The following is a 17,423-nucleotide window of genomic DNA, read 5'->3' on the forward strand; positions in this document are numbered from 1 at the left end:
TATATATATATATATATATAAGTTAGTTATCATACTTATATTTATATATATCAAATATCATTTTTAGTTTATTTTAAATAAAAATGAGAGAGAGAGTTAACTCTCTCGCCCTCTTTTCTCGTGGGTGATTGTGGTATTTGGTTCTTTGAAAGACAGAAGAGAGTCTCCTTCTTCCAATAATCTGATTATCAAGACCGACAATGAGAAAAGAAACAAAAGAGTTCTGTGTTTTGGAATTGTTGCTGAACAATTTGCAAATCACCTTTCTCCTCTCTACTAAGTTTCCCTCAATCCAAAATAGCAAGAGCTCACCACTCCTGGGTTCTTAGCTTGAGAATACCGAGGATGTCTTTGTGGTCATGTTCGTTCTTGTTCGAAGTTTTCTTGAAGAAAGTCTTCGAGTCGTTTGTGTGCTATTCGAGGGAATCTTGAAGAAAGGTCTTCAAAGGTAAGGTTTCTAATACCTTTTGATAGCATGCTATAATTCATATATAAATGCATATCTTGTTCTCGTTTGACTGTAAATCTCACATTCAATGAAAATGGAATTTAGGTTGATCTTACTTTCACTTACGGTTCCCTTCAGAATGGGTTTCTTCAATTGGTATCAGAGTCAGGTTGCTGGTTATATGATCCCAAATTCCATTTTTTTCTATTGAATCGATTTTACAATGATGGTGAGTTTTACAAATTTTACGCTCTATTTTCATGTGATGAATGGTTGTGAATGTGATTTTGTTGATGGATGTTTTGAGATAGGATAGTCTGTTTTAAGGCTTTCTTTGTTTACAAATTTGGTTTATAAAGGCCCATGTGTTTTTAGGCGTATTCTTGCTATAGAGTCTATAATTCATAAGTTTGAGTCGCTCATGCTATTCCAAAGGAGCTTCAAAGAAGTGTTGCAGAGAACTGCTTCGACGATAGTGTAGCATTTGCTACAAGATCACATATCCAGTTTACTACACGATCACTGTATAGGGTTCGTTGAAGGGCGGTTTGGTTCGAGTGGTTCAAGGCCTGGTTCACCTATTTTGAACCAGATGACTCTTGCTCTTATAATAGATAGCCTTTTATTTTATCTTTTTTAGGTGTCATATCTTGGTCCATTAACTGTTAGTGTAAATATATATGTGATGTACGTATTATCTTATTGATGACATAGAATTTAAATGTGAATGAATGAACAAGTCCATGTCCATAAACTTGTTGACACGAAATTTGATGAATGTAATGTGCATGCTTAATGATGTGCTACAAGCTCATGTTGCCCTAAACTTGTAACGCAAAATGTAATCTTATGTTGTGTTGTTTCTCATGCACACTTTATGCGATGATTATGATATACGATACTACTTCTAGATGTATGCGTTATTAATGAAATGCTTGTAGTATGCTATATGTTGTCACAAGTTTCCTTGCGTTGAAACCAAGTATAATTTTAAAGCAAGTTTCTTGAAATGAACTGAGGTCGAACACAGGGATTGTATAGTTAATGTGTTACATTTGTGATATATGCGACCGGGGGTTTTTCAATTAATAAAAGATTAGTTTATACAGATATTTAAAATTGCGGTAAAATAAAATATGCGGTAAAATAAAGTTGCGGTAATGAAATAAAATACGATAAAAGTAAACCTAAGCTATGATGATACAAGATATAGGTTACATGATACATAATATCGAGTTTGAGACTGACTGTGAAGATTATACAAAGAATCGTGTTATGCGGTGGCAAGGCTTTATTTACGATGCAGAAAGAGAAAAGACAATTAGTACAAACATCGCAAGTTCATTAATTGCTTTAAAAATATAACTACGGTTCTGCTTTCCCTTGGTGTACACCTTTCGGTGATCGGCCGTGTCCCCACATCTCTGTGGTGAAACAGGGATAAATGTAATGAACGCAAGGTTGCTTCCATCTCTGGAAGTACTTCTCGCTTTAGTTAACGCATTCTTCTAACCTTCTCTCGACAGATCAGAATGGCATCTTCACTTCTGCTCTCACAGGTGAAGATGTCGTCTAGCATGCTCTAACTAAACATATTTATTCCTTTAGCACGGATTAATTTACTTGTTTAATTCATTCTAATTACCAAGGGATTAAGAAAACATCTTGGAGAAAGCAATTAATTGAGAAACGGAAGTGGGCAGAAATATGGAGATGAAAATGATCATGACATTTAATTATAAAATCAAGCGTCTGATACATGGTGTGAATGATTTAGACTAAGAAGATGAGATACAATTGATGATAGAAATAGAAACAAATACAGAAGAGTGCCAACGTCTTGACACAGATCTGGATGGAGAAATCACTTGTCGGCGTATGGAGTGAATGGAAGGATGAGCGTCCCTCTCAGGCTTACTCAACTGGTAGAGTTGATCTAGGTACAGAGCTTCACGATGGGGATTTGGAATGATTCACCCTGAGACTCACCTCTCGGCCTTGCCCCTTTTCTTCTCGGATCTTCTCCGATCAGCACTCAGATCAGCTTCTCTCTCAATATACAAATAACAAAATAGCCTCGTATCAAGTATATTTTCTTAACGGAATATCACAGGCTATTTATAGGCTCATCTTTGACTCTCTGACTTATAGACCTCACTTATTGTTATGGTAATTCCGGAAATGGTGGAATGAATATTCCTTCTGTTACGCGATCAATCCCGTCAGAAATGCACAACGGTCAGTTGTACACGTGTCTGGATCCTCCACAATTACGTTGCTCTTTTGCATCTTTGATCGTCTGTCCGCATGCGGTGTTGTTTTTTATTACCGCATGCGATTGAAGTTGCGTTGATTGCAAAGCTCTTGATCGATTGTTGCATGCGCCGTCATTGCGTTGATCGTCTATTCATTCCTGAATGATTGGCGCAATGCGACGTAGATGCGTTGTTCGTTTTATCTTGAGCTATGAACGCATACGGTGACTTGATTTCCTGCAAAACAGACTTGGAATATTCTTTTCTACCATTGCAATGGTGTTAGTAGGTGTATTGACGACAATTTATAATTCTCGCATTTTTTAGCTATTTCTATACAATTGACGCAACTTTCCTTTCTTTTGGTCGCAATATCTAATAAAGCAACATAAATAACTTGTACTTCTACAAGTTATCACACCCCTAAATTTAGATATATGCTTGTCCTCAAGCATATCTTCTACTAAGGCAATAATGCTCAATTCTTATCCTAAGTTTTGCGTCGATTGGTTGCTCCAAATGATCCACTAGGTAACATTACTTAACATCGTAATTTCTTTCTATCCTTGAAAATTCATAACAAAGCCCTACTTTATTCTTCTATACTACAAATTTCTGCTCAAAAAATGCTTTTCTAGTTTTAAAAAGAATGTTTACCTCTTCTTATCAAAACAACTTGATGCGTCTGGATGCAGTGGTCAAACTTTGCATCATTTATTAAAGACTGTTGATCATGGTTACACCCTTCGTTTTGGCTTGCTCCCACGGGTGTCATACGAACATCCAACTACTGTTGTGTGCCAATTTCAACTTTAACTCATGATTTTCAGAGGAGTTGTCTCTTGCATTCTTTTATTATTATTTTTTTTTCATTTTTTCTCTTTTCATATTGTGTTGTTCTTGGAAACCCACCTTCGTTTTGGCTTGCTCCCACAGGTGTCATGCGAATAACCGACTACGAGCAGGCTTCTTTCACAACTTAACTCTTATCAGGTTGAAAATGTTTTTAAGGTTTCCCTTGTGCTGACATTGGAGTATATATGAAAAAAACTTTTTTTTTTAATACCAATTTTTATTTTTCTAGGTTTCCCTTGCGTTGACATCTGAATCAAATTCAAAGGATAACTGCAATTCATTATTCCAATTTTTATTTTTCCTTTTTAATTCATCAATAACACAAGTCAAGAAGACTTTGCAGTATTCATTGTTTTATTCAGTCATTCACAAAAATTTTAAGAACAGCACTACTAATGCATGTAAATTAAAGAAATTAAACATGACATGGAAGTACACAATTGAATTAAATTGAAGGAAAATACAGAAAGCATTAAAAGCTAATCCTAATAAACAGTAAATAACGCAATTTAGAAAGCGGTAAAAGAAAGCTGTAAAGAAAGCAAGTAAAATAGATATGGGGATTCTGATTGAAAGAAGTTTTTCATAGTTACCGCAATAGCATCCCCTGCAGGGGGTCAAGCTTGCTTGAACAATGCCATCAAGGACATTGTTCACCTCTTTGCCTCATCCCGCAGTGTATACGGGGAGAGATATGATCTACTTCTTTCGGGAATCGCACCAGGTATGGAGAATGCGTTGCACATTTCTCAAACCTTGCATTATCCGGAACCGTAGGTCTTGAATTTCCGGCGCTTAATCTGGTTTTGATGTGCTCCTGCGCGAAAAATACACCTGATCTCTAGGTCAGCTTAAAATTTCTGGATCGCTCCAGTACTAATAAACCGTCAGACTACTCTCCGCGATAAACAGCCAGTACAAAGAGATATGTCCTGCACATACTACAGTCAACACTAACCGTTAGTAATCCCCGGCAACGGCGCCATAAACTTGATGACATAGAATTTAAATGTGAATGAATGAACAAGTCCATGTCCATAAACTTGTTGACACGAAATTTGATGAATGTAATGTGCATGCTTGATGATGTGCTACAAGCTCATGTTGCCCTAAACTTGTAACGCAAAATGTAATCTTATATTGTGTTGTTGCTCATGCATACTTTATGAGATGATTATGATATATGATACTACTTCTAGATGTATGCATTATTAGTGAAATGTTTATAGTATGCTATGCGTTGTCATAAGTTTCCTTGTGTTGAAACTAAGTATAATTTCATCGCAAGTTTCTCGAAATGAACCAAGGTCGAACACAGGGATTGCGTAATTAATGTGTTACATTTGTGATACATGCAACCGGGGTTTTTTCAATTAATAAAAGATTAGTTTATACAGATATTTAAAATTGCGGTAAAGTAAAATATGCGGTAAAGTAAAGTTGCGGTAATGAAATAAAATGCGATAAAAGTAAACCTAAACTATGATGATACAAGTTATAGGTTACATGATACATGATATCGAGTTTGAGACTGACTGTGAAGATTATACAAAGAATCGTGTTATGCAGTGGCAAGGCTTTATGTACGACACAGAAAAAGAAAAGACAATTAGTACAAACATCGCAAGTTCATTAATTGCGTTAAAGATATAACTACGGTTTCGCTTTCTCTTGGCATACACCTCTCGGTGATCGGCCGTGTCCCCACATCTCTGTGGTGAAACAGGGATGAACGTAATGAACGCAAGGTTGCTTCCATCTCTGAAAGTACTTGTTGTTTTAGTTAATGCATTCTTCTAACCTTCTCTCGATAGATCAGAATGACATCTTCACTTTTACTCTCATAGGTGAAGATGTTGTCTAGCATGCTCTAGCTAAACATATTTATTCCTTTAGCACAGATTAATTTACTTGTTTAATTCATTCTAATTACCAATGGATTAAGAAAACATCGTGGAGAAAGCAATTAATGGAGGAACGGAAGTGGACAGAAATATGGAGATGAAAATGATACTGACATTTAATTATAGAATCAAGCGTCTGATACATGGTATGGATGATTTAGACTAAGAAGATGAGATACAATTGATGATAGAGATAAAAATAAATACAAAAGAATGTCAACGTCTTGACACAGATCTGGATGGAGAAATCTCTTGCCGGCATATGGAGTGAATGGAAGGATGAGCGTCCCTCTCAGGCTTGCTAAATCGGTAGAGTTGATTTAGGTACATAGCTTCACGACGGGGATTTGGAATGATTCGCCCTGAGACTCACCTCTTAGCCTTGCCCCTTTTCTTCCCGAATCTTCTCCGATCAGCACTTAGATCAGCCTTTCTCTCAATATATAAATAACAAAATAGCCTCGTATCAAGTATATTTTCTCAATGGAATTTCACAGGCTATTTATAGGCTCAGCTTTGACTCTCTGACTTGTGGACCTCACTTATTGTTATGGTAATTCCGGAAATGGAGGAATGAATATTCCTTCTGTTACGTGATCAATCCCATCAGAAATGCACAACGGTCAACTGTACACATGTCTGGATCCTCCGTAATTACGTTGCTCTTTTGCATCTTCGATCGTTTGTCCGCATGCAGTGTTGTTTTTTATTACCGCATGCGATTGAATTTGCATTGATCGCAAAGCTCTTGATCGATTGTCGCATGCGCCGTCATTGCGTTGATCGTCAATTCATTCCTAAATGATTGGCGCAATGCGACGCAGATGCGTTGTTCTTTTTATCTTGAGTCATGAACGTATGCGGTGACTTGATTTCCTGCAAAATAGACTTGAAATATTCTTTTCTATCATTGCGATGGTGTTAGTGGGTGTATTGACGACAATTTATAATTCTTGCATTTCTTAGCTAATTTCCATACAATTGACGCAACTTTCCTTTCTTTTGGTCGCAATATCTAAATAAAACAGCATAAATAACTTGTATTTCTACAAGTTATCACTTATATGTTATATTGTATGTCATATAGTTTTAAAACCCACCATAAATTATGCATTTATATTCCTACATGTGATGTATGTTTTATCTTATATGTCATATTGTATGTCATATAGTTTTAAAACCCACCATAGATTATGCATTTATATTCCTTTTTCCTTCAGCAATTTCACATCCTCCTCAGAATCGATGATGCCATTCATTAGTCCAATGAAACAGGTGAAAACCAAAGGCCCTGATGTTTTTTAAGCTTCGTATGCTACCAAGTTTCTCAATACTACTTCAGAGTTCATATCAAGGTTAATTTTGGGAAGGTAAAATATCATTACCTTTGAGTCAAAGGCAACGACTAAGACACCTCCATCGATGGGCAAGAAACACACACCCAATTTTGTAAGCTCGAACACCTAGGATACATATATACTTCTAATTGTGCTGAAAACCAGTATCAGATACGGATACATCCAGATACGTGATAGATACGTATCTGATACGTGATTTAAAGTATCTACTTTTTATTATTATTATTATTATTTGCTTTCAGATACGTGGAGGAGATACGTTGGTCAATTTTTTTTTCTAATTTAAGCCCAACCCACAACCCATTTTATTTTAATACGTGTTTAAGAATGATTCTAAAATCATCAAAAATCATCATTTTTATTTTTAAAATCACTCGAAAACACACTTTTAAATACTCAAAATTAATTTAGTTTTAAATTTCACTTTTAAATGCAATTATCATATCGTCAAAATTAGTTTTGAAGGATTAAACATGTTTCACAGTGATTTTGAAAATAACAAAGGTGATTTCAACCATTTTAAAATCACTTTCAAACATAAAAGTACACTTAAATTGAACAATCCAAAACAAAATAAATTAAAAATGATAAAAAAAAAAAAAAAAACCCAAAACGTAATTAAATCTTCATTTTTTCCTTTCTCTCTCACTATTTAAATCATGATTCACAACTCCTTCATCCTCAACTTCATTCTTCAATCTTCATCTTCTACTTCTTTCGTACCATCTACTCTAGTCGCTCAACAATCACCCAACATTACTGGATTTTTTTTTAAATTTTCACTCTCTTTTTTAATATATTTTAATCTAATTTAAAATAAGTATTATAGCAATTAATTAAACATTATATATAATGTATTTTCAACGTATCCGTATCTTAGTTTTTTAAAAATTAACATATCACCATATCATATCGTATCTATATCATGTATCTGTATTTGTGCTTGTCCTTCTTAATCGAACACCCAAGGAATTGTTACTTCCTCCAACAAAGGAAGTCTAACTTTTCCATCTTTTCTAGATCATTTTCTTCGCCCTTTCTCAGTGAATATAGGGGTTCGAGAGGCAGGAACTTTAGAGACGATTGTCCATGGCAGTTTGAAGATCACTTGCATGGGTCTAGAACTAACTATTATTCTGAATAAATCTACCGAACCTTCGTTTAACTTTGATAGAATCTTCCAAATTTCACTTCCAAGTCTACTCAAGGGACTGAATAAGTGCTCAAAGGTGCTTTCAACGTTTTCTTTGGCGGGTTCCCTTTGATTTTGATCGTCTTCAATTGTCTCCAATGGGTCAGCCAACTTTGGAGTAATCATTCTGTACAAAAAATCAAGCAAATGAAAGCATTCCGAGACCGACACTTGAAGTTCCACCAACTTCCATCACCATGAAAGGAGAAAGATCTTCATACAGTCCCAGCAACATAGAAAGCAACAATTGATCTGCTGGTTCAAGAAGAGCTGAAGATTGAAGTTCCATCATCTTTCACAAAACAAATAAAGGTATCTGATTCTCAAGCATTACTCAGTCTCTCAGAATGGCATTATGTGCTGACTTCCTTCCCTCATAATCTACCAAATATGACAACATTGAGGAAACCCTTGAGATACTCTTTTCTTCGATGGTATATACTCGGAGGACCGAGTAGGAAGGAGGCACCGGTGGCCATCATCCAAGCAAATGTTTCGCTGTTGAAATTGAGGTATCTATCTGTGGTAGCACGCCCGGGTCTTTTGCTCGTACTTGGTCAACTTCTCAACGAGATCGTGAAACTTGAGGCTTTGGAGCTGTTTTTGAGCTCTTTTGGCTGCAGCAATCTTGTACCTCTCCATCTCATACAGCTCTTGGCGCCAGTGATGGTATGGACCAATTGCCACTTCCTGTGGAGTATAGGAATCAGGATCAATGACCATAAGAGACTTAGGGACATTGAATATGCATACTGGAATTCCTATGTCTTCCTCGGGCTCTTCTTCATCTAAGGATTGACGAATTTGAATGACCCATCATTCCTCATCAAAACCTGAGGTCAATCCCCAAGAATTTCCAGCAGGAAGAGAATGTAATCGTGGAGAAACTCATGGTTGAGCACTGGGATGGTAATTATCTCTGCAATGGGTACCTGGCAATTAGGGAGTTGGAGGATTTATATCTTATAAGCATACAAACCATCAATAAATCATCGCTAGTGAACAATTTAATTCTCTTTCATTAAGGCTAATGTGTTCTGAAACGATCCTTTACTGATTTTTTAGCCGACGGTTGACACAATGCCAACAAAGTTTTCTAGTCCTCAGGCAGGGGAAATAAATAACATCAAAAAACGTGGTTTAATGTGTTATTTTTTAAGCCCATACAACAATTAAAGGTCAGAAAAGGACAGAAATGACGGTAGGGAAAAAAGGGAAGCAACTGATTACCTACTACATGGATGTGGAAATGTAATAATTTTTAGATTGAAGTCAGGAAAGCTATAAAAATAAATATGTATAATTTTTAGATTGATAATTCGCTTCCCACAGTTCAATCAGGATGGTGGTTGAAAGATGACACAAAAATGCTTTGGAACTGTGCAATTTGAGATTTCTTGTGGATTTTATGGCTACAAAGAAACCATAGGAGATAAAAGCAAAATATTTTTATACAGCCCCTTAATTAACAGTGTGCTTCAGGTTTTTCTGTGATTTTGTATGGTATATGGCCCCTTGTTATAATCACTGCATTTCAAAGATTAACTTGAATTCAGGACACCTTTTGTTATAGTTTTTTCCCCCTTAAAGGAGGCTTTCTCTACCTCCAATATATATATATATATATATATATTACCGGAAAAAAAGGACTCGGAACAAACCATGCAAAGGTACTACCATGGATAAAGTAGAAACCAAACTCCATAAAACAAATTCTTCTCTGTTTTGAGAGGTAATATGGTTTTTCAATTAATTCGTAAAAGGTATGTGCTCATCAATCATCAATAATTTGATACCTCCATGAAGAATCTGAGAGATCATCTGCAAAATGCCTCAAGAACTGGATACTCATTTGGACATATTGATAGCCTGCCAATGATATCTAATCTGAATGAAAAAAGGACAAACTTCAACATTCTAAATTAGAGCTTAACTAGTAATATCGTTTTAATCGCCGTTATCAGATGTTTAACAACATGTTCCCATGTGCTCTATTCATCTCTCCCCTCAAATTTCTGTATAACAGAACTGTCCAGATCAAAGTTCAAGTAGTTAGCCTCAACTTTTTTTGCAACATCTTAATCTGGGAATAGTATACCCCAAGATCAGATGTGTCTACAAGCACCAAGAAGCGCATATACTGTCTACTTGTTGCTGTTCACATTGGCATGATAACCACCATTCACCATCTTTGTCCCCAATTCCTCTCTCAGCTTAGGCGAAAGACCTTTTGCTACCATCTCTTCATCATACTTCCTAGCCATATCTATCATGCCCTTCTCCACAAGAGCATCAATCAAAGCATTGTAAGCAGACTCATTTGGGCTACACCCAAGTTCCTCCATCTTATTCCACACCAAAAACACTGGTCTCAAAAACCCCCATTTTCCAAATTTCCTCATGAGCATAACATAGGTATCCATTTTTGGATGAACCCCAAATTTAATCATCCTATCAAATAACATAAGAATCTCTTTCGGCTTTTCAAGAGACCTGAAAAAACAATGATAGGTGATAACATTCGGTGGACAGTCCTTCTTAAGCATTTGATCGAGCATCACATGGGCATCCTTGAATCTTCCGCTCTCACAAAATAGCTTAATAATAATATTGCAAGTCACAACGTTAGGCTTACACCCAATTTCCTTCATCTCATGAAACACCCGGCTGGCAAAATCAACACCTTCCGAAATCCCAATGGCATGAATCACCGTATTATAGGCCACTACATCCAATTTCATTCCCTTCTTTTTCATCTCCTTGTACAATTTAACAGCCTTCCAAGGTTTCCCACTCTTGCACAGTATATCCATATATATCGAATACGAATGCAAATCCTTACGAACACCTTTCTTATCCATCTCTTCCCAAAACTCTCTACACTTACTCCACCACCCCATTTTAAGCCAACCGTGAAGAAATAAGTTATGAATCTTCGTACTCGAATCACAATCCAACTTCCTATTCTTCCCAAAACACAAATCCTGAGCTTCAACGACATGTCTAGAATCACAAAGTGCATCAATAAGATTACAAAACGAAGTCTCATCCCTCAATTTAAACTCCCGCAATCTCTCATAAACATCAATCGCTTCACTAACCAAATGCCCCGACGCATAACGCTTAAACAAAATTCGAAACGTGGCGTGATCTGGTGACGCAAACGGGGATTGTTGCATACGGTGAATCAAGACCCACGAAAGGTCGAACTCGAAGAACTTACCGAGAATGTCCAGCATGCGATTGTAGGTCTCGGTGGTGTGATCGAACTTACATTCTGATTCGACCCAGTTGAAAAACTCGTACGATCGCCTCCAGTCATTGCAGTAAGAATCAAGCGCCTCGCGAACAGTAGGAGGGTCGAAATTAGTGTGTGTCGAACGAGATTCCGGGCTGTCGAACTTGAAACCGAACTCCGGAATGGGATTGATTGTTTTAGTGGAAAAGAATACGGTTGCCGGCGGAAGGAACACGTCGGAGAAGGAGATAATGGACGGAGAGAAACGGCGGGAAGCGAAGGAAAGAAGCATTTCCGGGCAGAGATTTTGAGTTTTGGTTCTGACCAGGAGAAAGCAATACGAATTCTGAACAATAGACCTAATGCCTGGGCTGGCCGGTCAGCTGCCCAATGAAGGCCGAAAGATTAGGGATTAATCTCCTCTCTAACTTTTGGTTTTGGATTTTTTTCTTTTTTAATCCCATTTTAGTCAACTTTTAATCTTATTTTGAGAGTGTATGTCAATACAACTAAGCTTATAGATGTCCATCCGATCCCACGAGGACTTGTCCCGAATGGAGTGGAGAATCTCCGAATACACGAGGAATGGGGGAGGGAGTGGGGAATTTTTTTTCCCATTTACATTTCGGGGCCATTGGGGGAATGGGGAATATATTTCCCCATCCCCGACCCCAGCCCCGCCCCGAGTTATATATATATAACCTAAAAGATAAGAAATTTCCTGCTGCCACCCGTGCCTCTAGTCTCGGTCTCCGCCCTCCTCAACTCTCGTCTCTACGTCTACACTGTTTACTCTCTCCGTTTCTCATGCTGGTCGTCTTCGTGTGAGCTCTCCCTCTCGGCTCCGACTTCCGAGTCTCCGAAAATCACTCGCCCACTCTCGTCCCTACTCTCTCCGTCGGCTTTCCCTCAGTCGCTCGCCTACCGGCCCATCGTCACTTGTTCAGTCACTCCCTCACAGTCACTTGCTCAGTCGACACCCACCATCAGCTCTCCCTCACAGTCACTCGCCCACCAGTCCACCATCACTTGTTCAGTCACTCGAATCTCTCTCTGCCGGCTCTTTCTCACTGTCACTCGGCCACCGATCTGCTATCCGATCTGCCGACTTTCCCTCAAGGTATGTTCGAGACTCTGAAATCTGAATATTACTTTCAGATCTGATTCGTTAAAAGATAAAATGAGTTATAGTTATTTTATTTATTTGATTTTTGGTATTTCTGAATGGTTATAAATCTGAATGTATGTCTGATTTTTGGTATGTTTGATCTTTGAATGTGAGTATTTCTGAATGATTAGAAATCTGATATGTTAGAAATTCAAATTTGATTTTTTTGTATGTTTGAAATTTTGGTATGTTTGATCTTTGAATGTTACTATTTGACTATTTGTAGTTGAAATTTGAAAATGACTCTATCGAATAATAATGAGTTAGAACAAGGTGGTTCAACTCCAACATCTATGAACATGAGCGAATCAACATCAATAAACAGTGTTTCTAGTAGTAATGATCAATCTACGCCAATTACATTAGATACCGATGATAATGGGGATGTCCTAAAAAGTAATAGGTTGACGTCAGTAGTGTGGAATCATTATAAATGACAAAAAATTAACGACACCATGAAAGCAGTATGTAATTATTGTGGAAAAAAAGTTAGGAGAGGAATCTAAAAATGGGACAAAGCATTTACATGACCATTTCAAAATTTGTCCCTTACGGAGACAAAGAGACATTAACCAATCATGTTTGAGACCCACTAAAATCAATGAAGGAAAAATAGTCCTAAATCCGACCATCTTTGATTATGAAGCTTCTAGAAGAGATCTTGCTTGTGCTATAATTTTACATGAATATCCAATAAACATGGTTGAACACAAAGGGTTTAGAAAGTTTTTGAGTGGTGTTCAACCGTTGTTTAAGATGATTTCAAGAACCACGATGAGGAGAGATATAATAAAAGTTTATGAAGAAGAAAAAATTAAAACAATGAAGTTTTTGGAAAACAATAGAATTAGGGTTGCTCTTACTACGAACATGCTTCTGGATTTGCATTTAGTATTGATGGTAGACATGTAGGTCCACATTGTTCTCAAATTCATGAAAATTTATTGGAAGCTTTGATGTGTACTCAAGATTGGTTATGGGCGGAAGGTATGAATTAGTATTATTGTTTAATTTATAATAAACTTTTATTATTTACAATTTGAGATCTAATTTTTCTTTAACATGTCTTAAATAGATAAGCATACTCCTATAGATGCTAAAGTTTTGGAAAATGTTCTTGAGGATAGAGATCCAAATGATGTAAGTTATAAGTTTGTGTATTATTATTATTATTAATTTAATATTGATTTATATTAATATGTACAATATTTGTGTTTTTTTTTCGGGAATCATCTTTAGATGAAATTTGTTGATGGTAGCTTGGTTTGGTTATGTTATTGTCATGTTGTCATGTTGTGTTGTGTCTTAAACAATTATGTTTTTGTTGTCATGTTGTAACTTTTCTTAAAACAATTATTGATGGTTGTTTTTATTATTTAAGTTTAAGTAGAATTTTAATGAGAATTATTGATGGATTATGAATGGATGTTTTTATTACTTAAGTTTATGTTGAATTTTAATGAGAATAATTGATGAATTATGAAATTTGAAATGTTTTTAATAGAAAAATTGATAATATTCTATTGAAATTTGCACTAAGAAATGTTTTGTTTCAATTAGAATTGCATTAGAAAAGTCCAAATTTGATTAACAAAAAAAAGGAGGGGAATTTTTCTCGCGGGAAAATTTGCAGGGACGGAAAATGGTATAGGGGGCGGGGACAGGCACAGGGATGGCTTCCCCGTCCTTGCCCCACCCCGTGGACATGTCTAACTGAGCTAAGTTCATTGTAGCACTTTCTATTTAATTAAGTTCTTATACTTCCAATCTATACTATGTTAAAATGAGCTAAGAGGGGAGAATTTTTAATTTCCCTCTTTACCCCTAATTTTTTCAATAAATGTCATTTTACTCTTTAGCGTTTTTAACCAATCCTACTTTGTCATTATATCCTCATTCATTTTTTTTTTGGTACCTTTATTGGTTTTTTTCATTTTACTTTACATTCCCTTTTGTCATTAGATCTTTCAACAATTCTATTTTGTTCTAATATCCTTTGTTTTTTTTCTCTCTCTCTTTTTAATTTTTATTACCAAATAATGAGTAAATTGAGATTTAAAACCATTTATACTCATCTTTTAATAAATACAAATTCCTTCCTATAAGAGTTATACATTTCTCTTTCTTGCACCATTCCACGTAATAAATACATATATTTTGTTTTTTTTTCTCCAAGCTTCATTTTATTAGAGAGTACAAAGTCTTCTAAATGAAAATTAAAAATTTTTGTTGTCTATAAGAAAATTTAGAAATTTATTTTGTTAGATAAAACGATATAGTTATATTTTATGAAAGTGTATTAAAAAAAATAGGAATGAGATACTGATAACATATATGGAGAAGCATGTAAATACAACTCAAAAAAAATATTTTTAAGATTTTTCTCCAAAATTAAAGGTCAGCTGATTTTATTATTATTTTTTCTCATATGACAATAATGATCTCAATTATGCGAACTTTATGGATGTTAAAAACAAATTAAATTGAATCAAGATATGTTTCTAACTAATTCCTTTTTGTTTTTGTTTTTTTTTTTAAATTTTTAAGAAGATATGATTGTTTACTAATTACTTGTTTGAGAACACATATAAATACAAGTAAAAAAAAAAAAAAAAAAAAAACTATTTGAAGCTTTTCCTTCTTAAAACATTGTAGATAATTTATTTGATAGTATTTTATGTACACTCAATTTTTTCTAACATAAACGAGATTATACATATGAATAATTCTATTTTGTTTTTTTTTCCATGAAATAATTATTTACTACTATCTTATTTAAAAGTACATAAAAATATAATTTAACAATTTATTCGAATAAATATTTATATTATTTGAAGATTATATTTCACTATTAATTTTGCTCGTTTCATTTAAGTTTAATTTAATGTTTACCGTTAATATTTGAAAAAATTAAAAATTCATTTAAAGTAAAATTTAACAGAATTGAATATTGATCTATTTGTTTCGAATGGTTAAACTTTTTATTAGAAAAAAATCAAAACAAAAGGCAATAAATGAATCTATAAAATTTTACCGCGTTTGAATAGATATGACATTAGGGTTGGCAAAATTTCCCATGGGAGCGGATCCTCGATCGGGGCAGGGAATCCCCAATTTGACCGGTGTGATGGGGTCAAATCGGGAAAAAATTTTCGAGGCCCCGACCCCGATTAATCCCTGGCCCCTATTTTGATATATTTTATATTTATACATATATATTTATAATATATAAAATAATTTATTTATATATATGTTATAATGTATGGTGTTGGATTGGAGCTCAATATTAAATATCCAATATCTAACCTTAAGCCCAATATGCCAAGCCCAAACTTAAAAAAAAAAAAAATAAAAAAAAAAAATAAAAAAAACCTAAATTGAATATGACAGGGGATTCCCCGCGGGAACTAGTAGGGGAATCCCCGCGAGGAAACGAGGAATGGGGTCTTGCGGAGACCCCGTCCCCATTGAATTTCCCCCATTGGGCCGGGACGGGTGAAGGAACTCTTAAACAAGAGTATCTATGAGTGGATGCAAATCTTTCCGATTTGATTGTAATAGAATTACCACATATACATTCTAACAAACATATATGCATTGTTAATACTAATTATAGGCATGCTTTAACAATTAAAATACAAAAGACTGAGTAAACATACCAGTTGAAGACAATCTTCACTTGAACTCAGTCTAGCAGAAACGAACTTCTCTTACGCTCCTTATCGCCCAGCAAACATCGCCTAACAGCACCACGGTCGTCTAACGGAACCGGCAGCACACAAACCAACAGCAACCGGGGACGACACCACCACTCGAAGCCCTGGGTATTCTTGGAGTGAGAATCCAAATGGTGGACTTTGATGGAATTGGTAGAGGGAGGAGGAGAAGACGATCATTTAGTACGAACAAACAAGTGGGAGATAGAAGACTATCGTATAGTCGGGTGCTTATCGTTTAGGACAAAGTACAGATCGTGTAGTTTTTGCTAAGCGATCATCTAGCAAATGGTACGCGATCGTTTAGGTCTACTCGGCGCGCTAAGCGATCGTTTAGAAATCGCAGGCGATCGTTCAGTGCACGGATGTGCGATCGTTTAGGACAATGGGCGCTATCACATAGGCTCTCAACGCTAAGCAATCGAATGGATTCACACCATGAGCGATTTTCTTCGTGTATTGCAAAATGAAAACAATTTTCATTTTATTCTTCAGTTACAAGAATCGAATTTGATCTTTCTACTTTCACACGATTTCGGAGAAATTCTCGGTCAATTATCTCATAACCGCCTAATTAATTAAATAATGAATATAATCATATTATATTATTAACCTATAGTTTGATATCATATATATACTACAGTAATTTCTCCTCTACTTGATATAAATCATATTTATATCTAATTTCTTCTAAAAATGTATCTCATACCTTTAGTCAATTATATCATATATAATTAACCAGTTCAATTATATCATATATAATCGAACTCCCTCTTGTCAATTTGAACATTTGACCCAAAAATTGATTATCAACTTTATCCAAGCTACCAATGGGACCTTATGGACTTGTGGCTCGAAGCTCCAATGATACGTGAATATCTTACTAAACTCTTTAGCCACGAGATCTACCATTCGTTAACTGCCAGGCATTCCACTAAAGACCAACAGTTGAACTCTTTTTACCACGGATATATTTTTGTGTCCATCGATATAACCAATCATGAGTACGATGACCCTTCACAGATGCTCGTAAGTACAGCTGGGCCAATATACCGTTTTGCCCCTATAATTACATCTCACTCCTTAAGTACCACTGATCCCTCTAATGAATAATACAACATAGTCCAACTATGTGTGAATACCTCTCGAGCCAAAAGAAGGTGTGTGGCGCCACATCGTTCAAGCCCTGGAATAAGCCCTTAAGGGAACTATCTATCTACTTGCCCCTACTTCGGGGAATGAGTGAATTTCATCTTGTGTAGTTGAGTTCCCAGGTCCCAAATCAGACG

The 17,423-nt window shown here is 35.7% G+C and overlaps 1 protein-coding gene and 1 pseudogene across 2 annotated transcripts; both read right to left on the reverse strand.

Moving 5' to 3' along the window:
• Positions 1 to 7,627: 7,627 nt before the first annotated feature.
• On the reverse strand, positions 7,628 to 9,692 carry LOC120084530 (annotated as a pseudogene).
• On the reverse strand, positions 7,644 to 11,625 carry LOC120084425 (pentatricopeptide repeat-containing protein At1g80550, mitochondrial). Of its 2 annotated transcripts, none has more exons than XM_039040204.1 (2): positions 9,809 to 11,625; positions 7,644 to 8,931 (listed from the first exon to the last, which is right to left on the reverse strand). In XM_039040204.1, exon 1 carries the CDS (start codon positions 11,540 to 11,542, stop codon positions 10,157 to 10,159), a length of 1,386 nt encoding a protein of 461 aa, XP_038896132.1. In that variant the 5' UTR covers positions 11,543 to 11,625; the 3' UTR covers positions 7,644 to 8,931; positions 9,809 to 10,156. The 2 variants fall into 2 exon arrangements, with proteins under 2 accessions (XP_038896132.1, XP_038896131.1); XM_039040203.1 differs by having other exon boundaries at positions 7,644 to 8,944.
• Positions 11,626 to 17,423: the final 5,798 nt, after the last annotated feature.

The sequence above is a fragment of the Benincasa hispida genome, chromosome 9 (genome assembly GCF_009727055.1).
Source record: "Benincasa hispida cultivar B227 chromosome 9, ASM972705v1, whole genome shotgun sequence".
Taxonomy (NCBI): domain Eukaryota; kingdom Viridiplantae; phylum Streptophyta; class Magnoliopsida; order Cucurbitales; family Cucurbitaceae; genus Benincasa; species Benincasa hispida.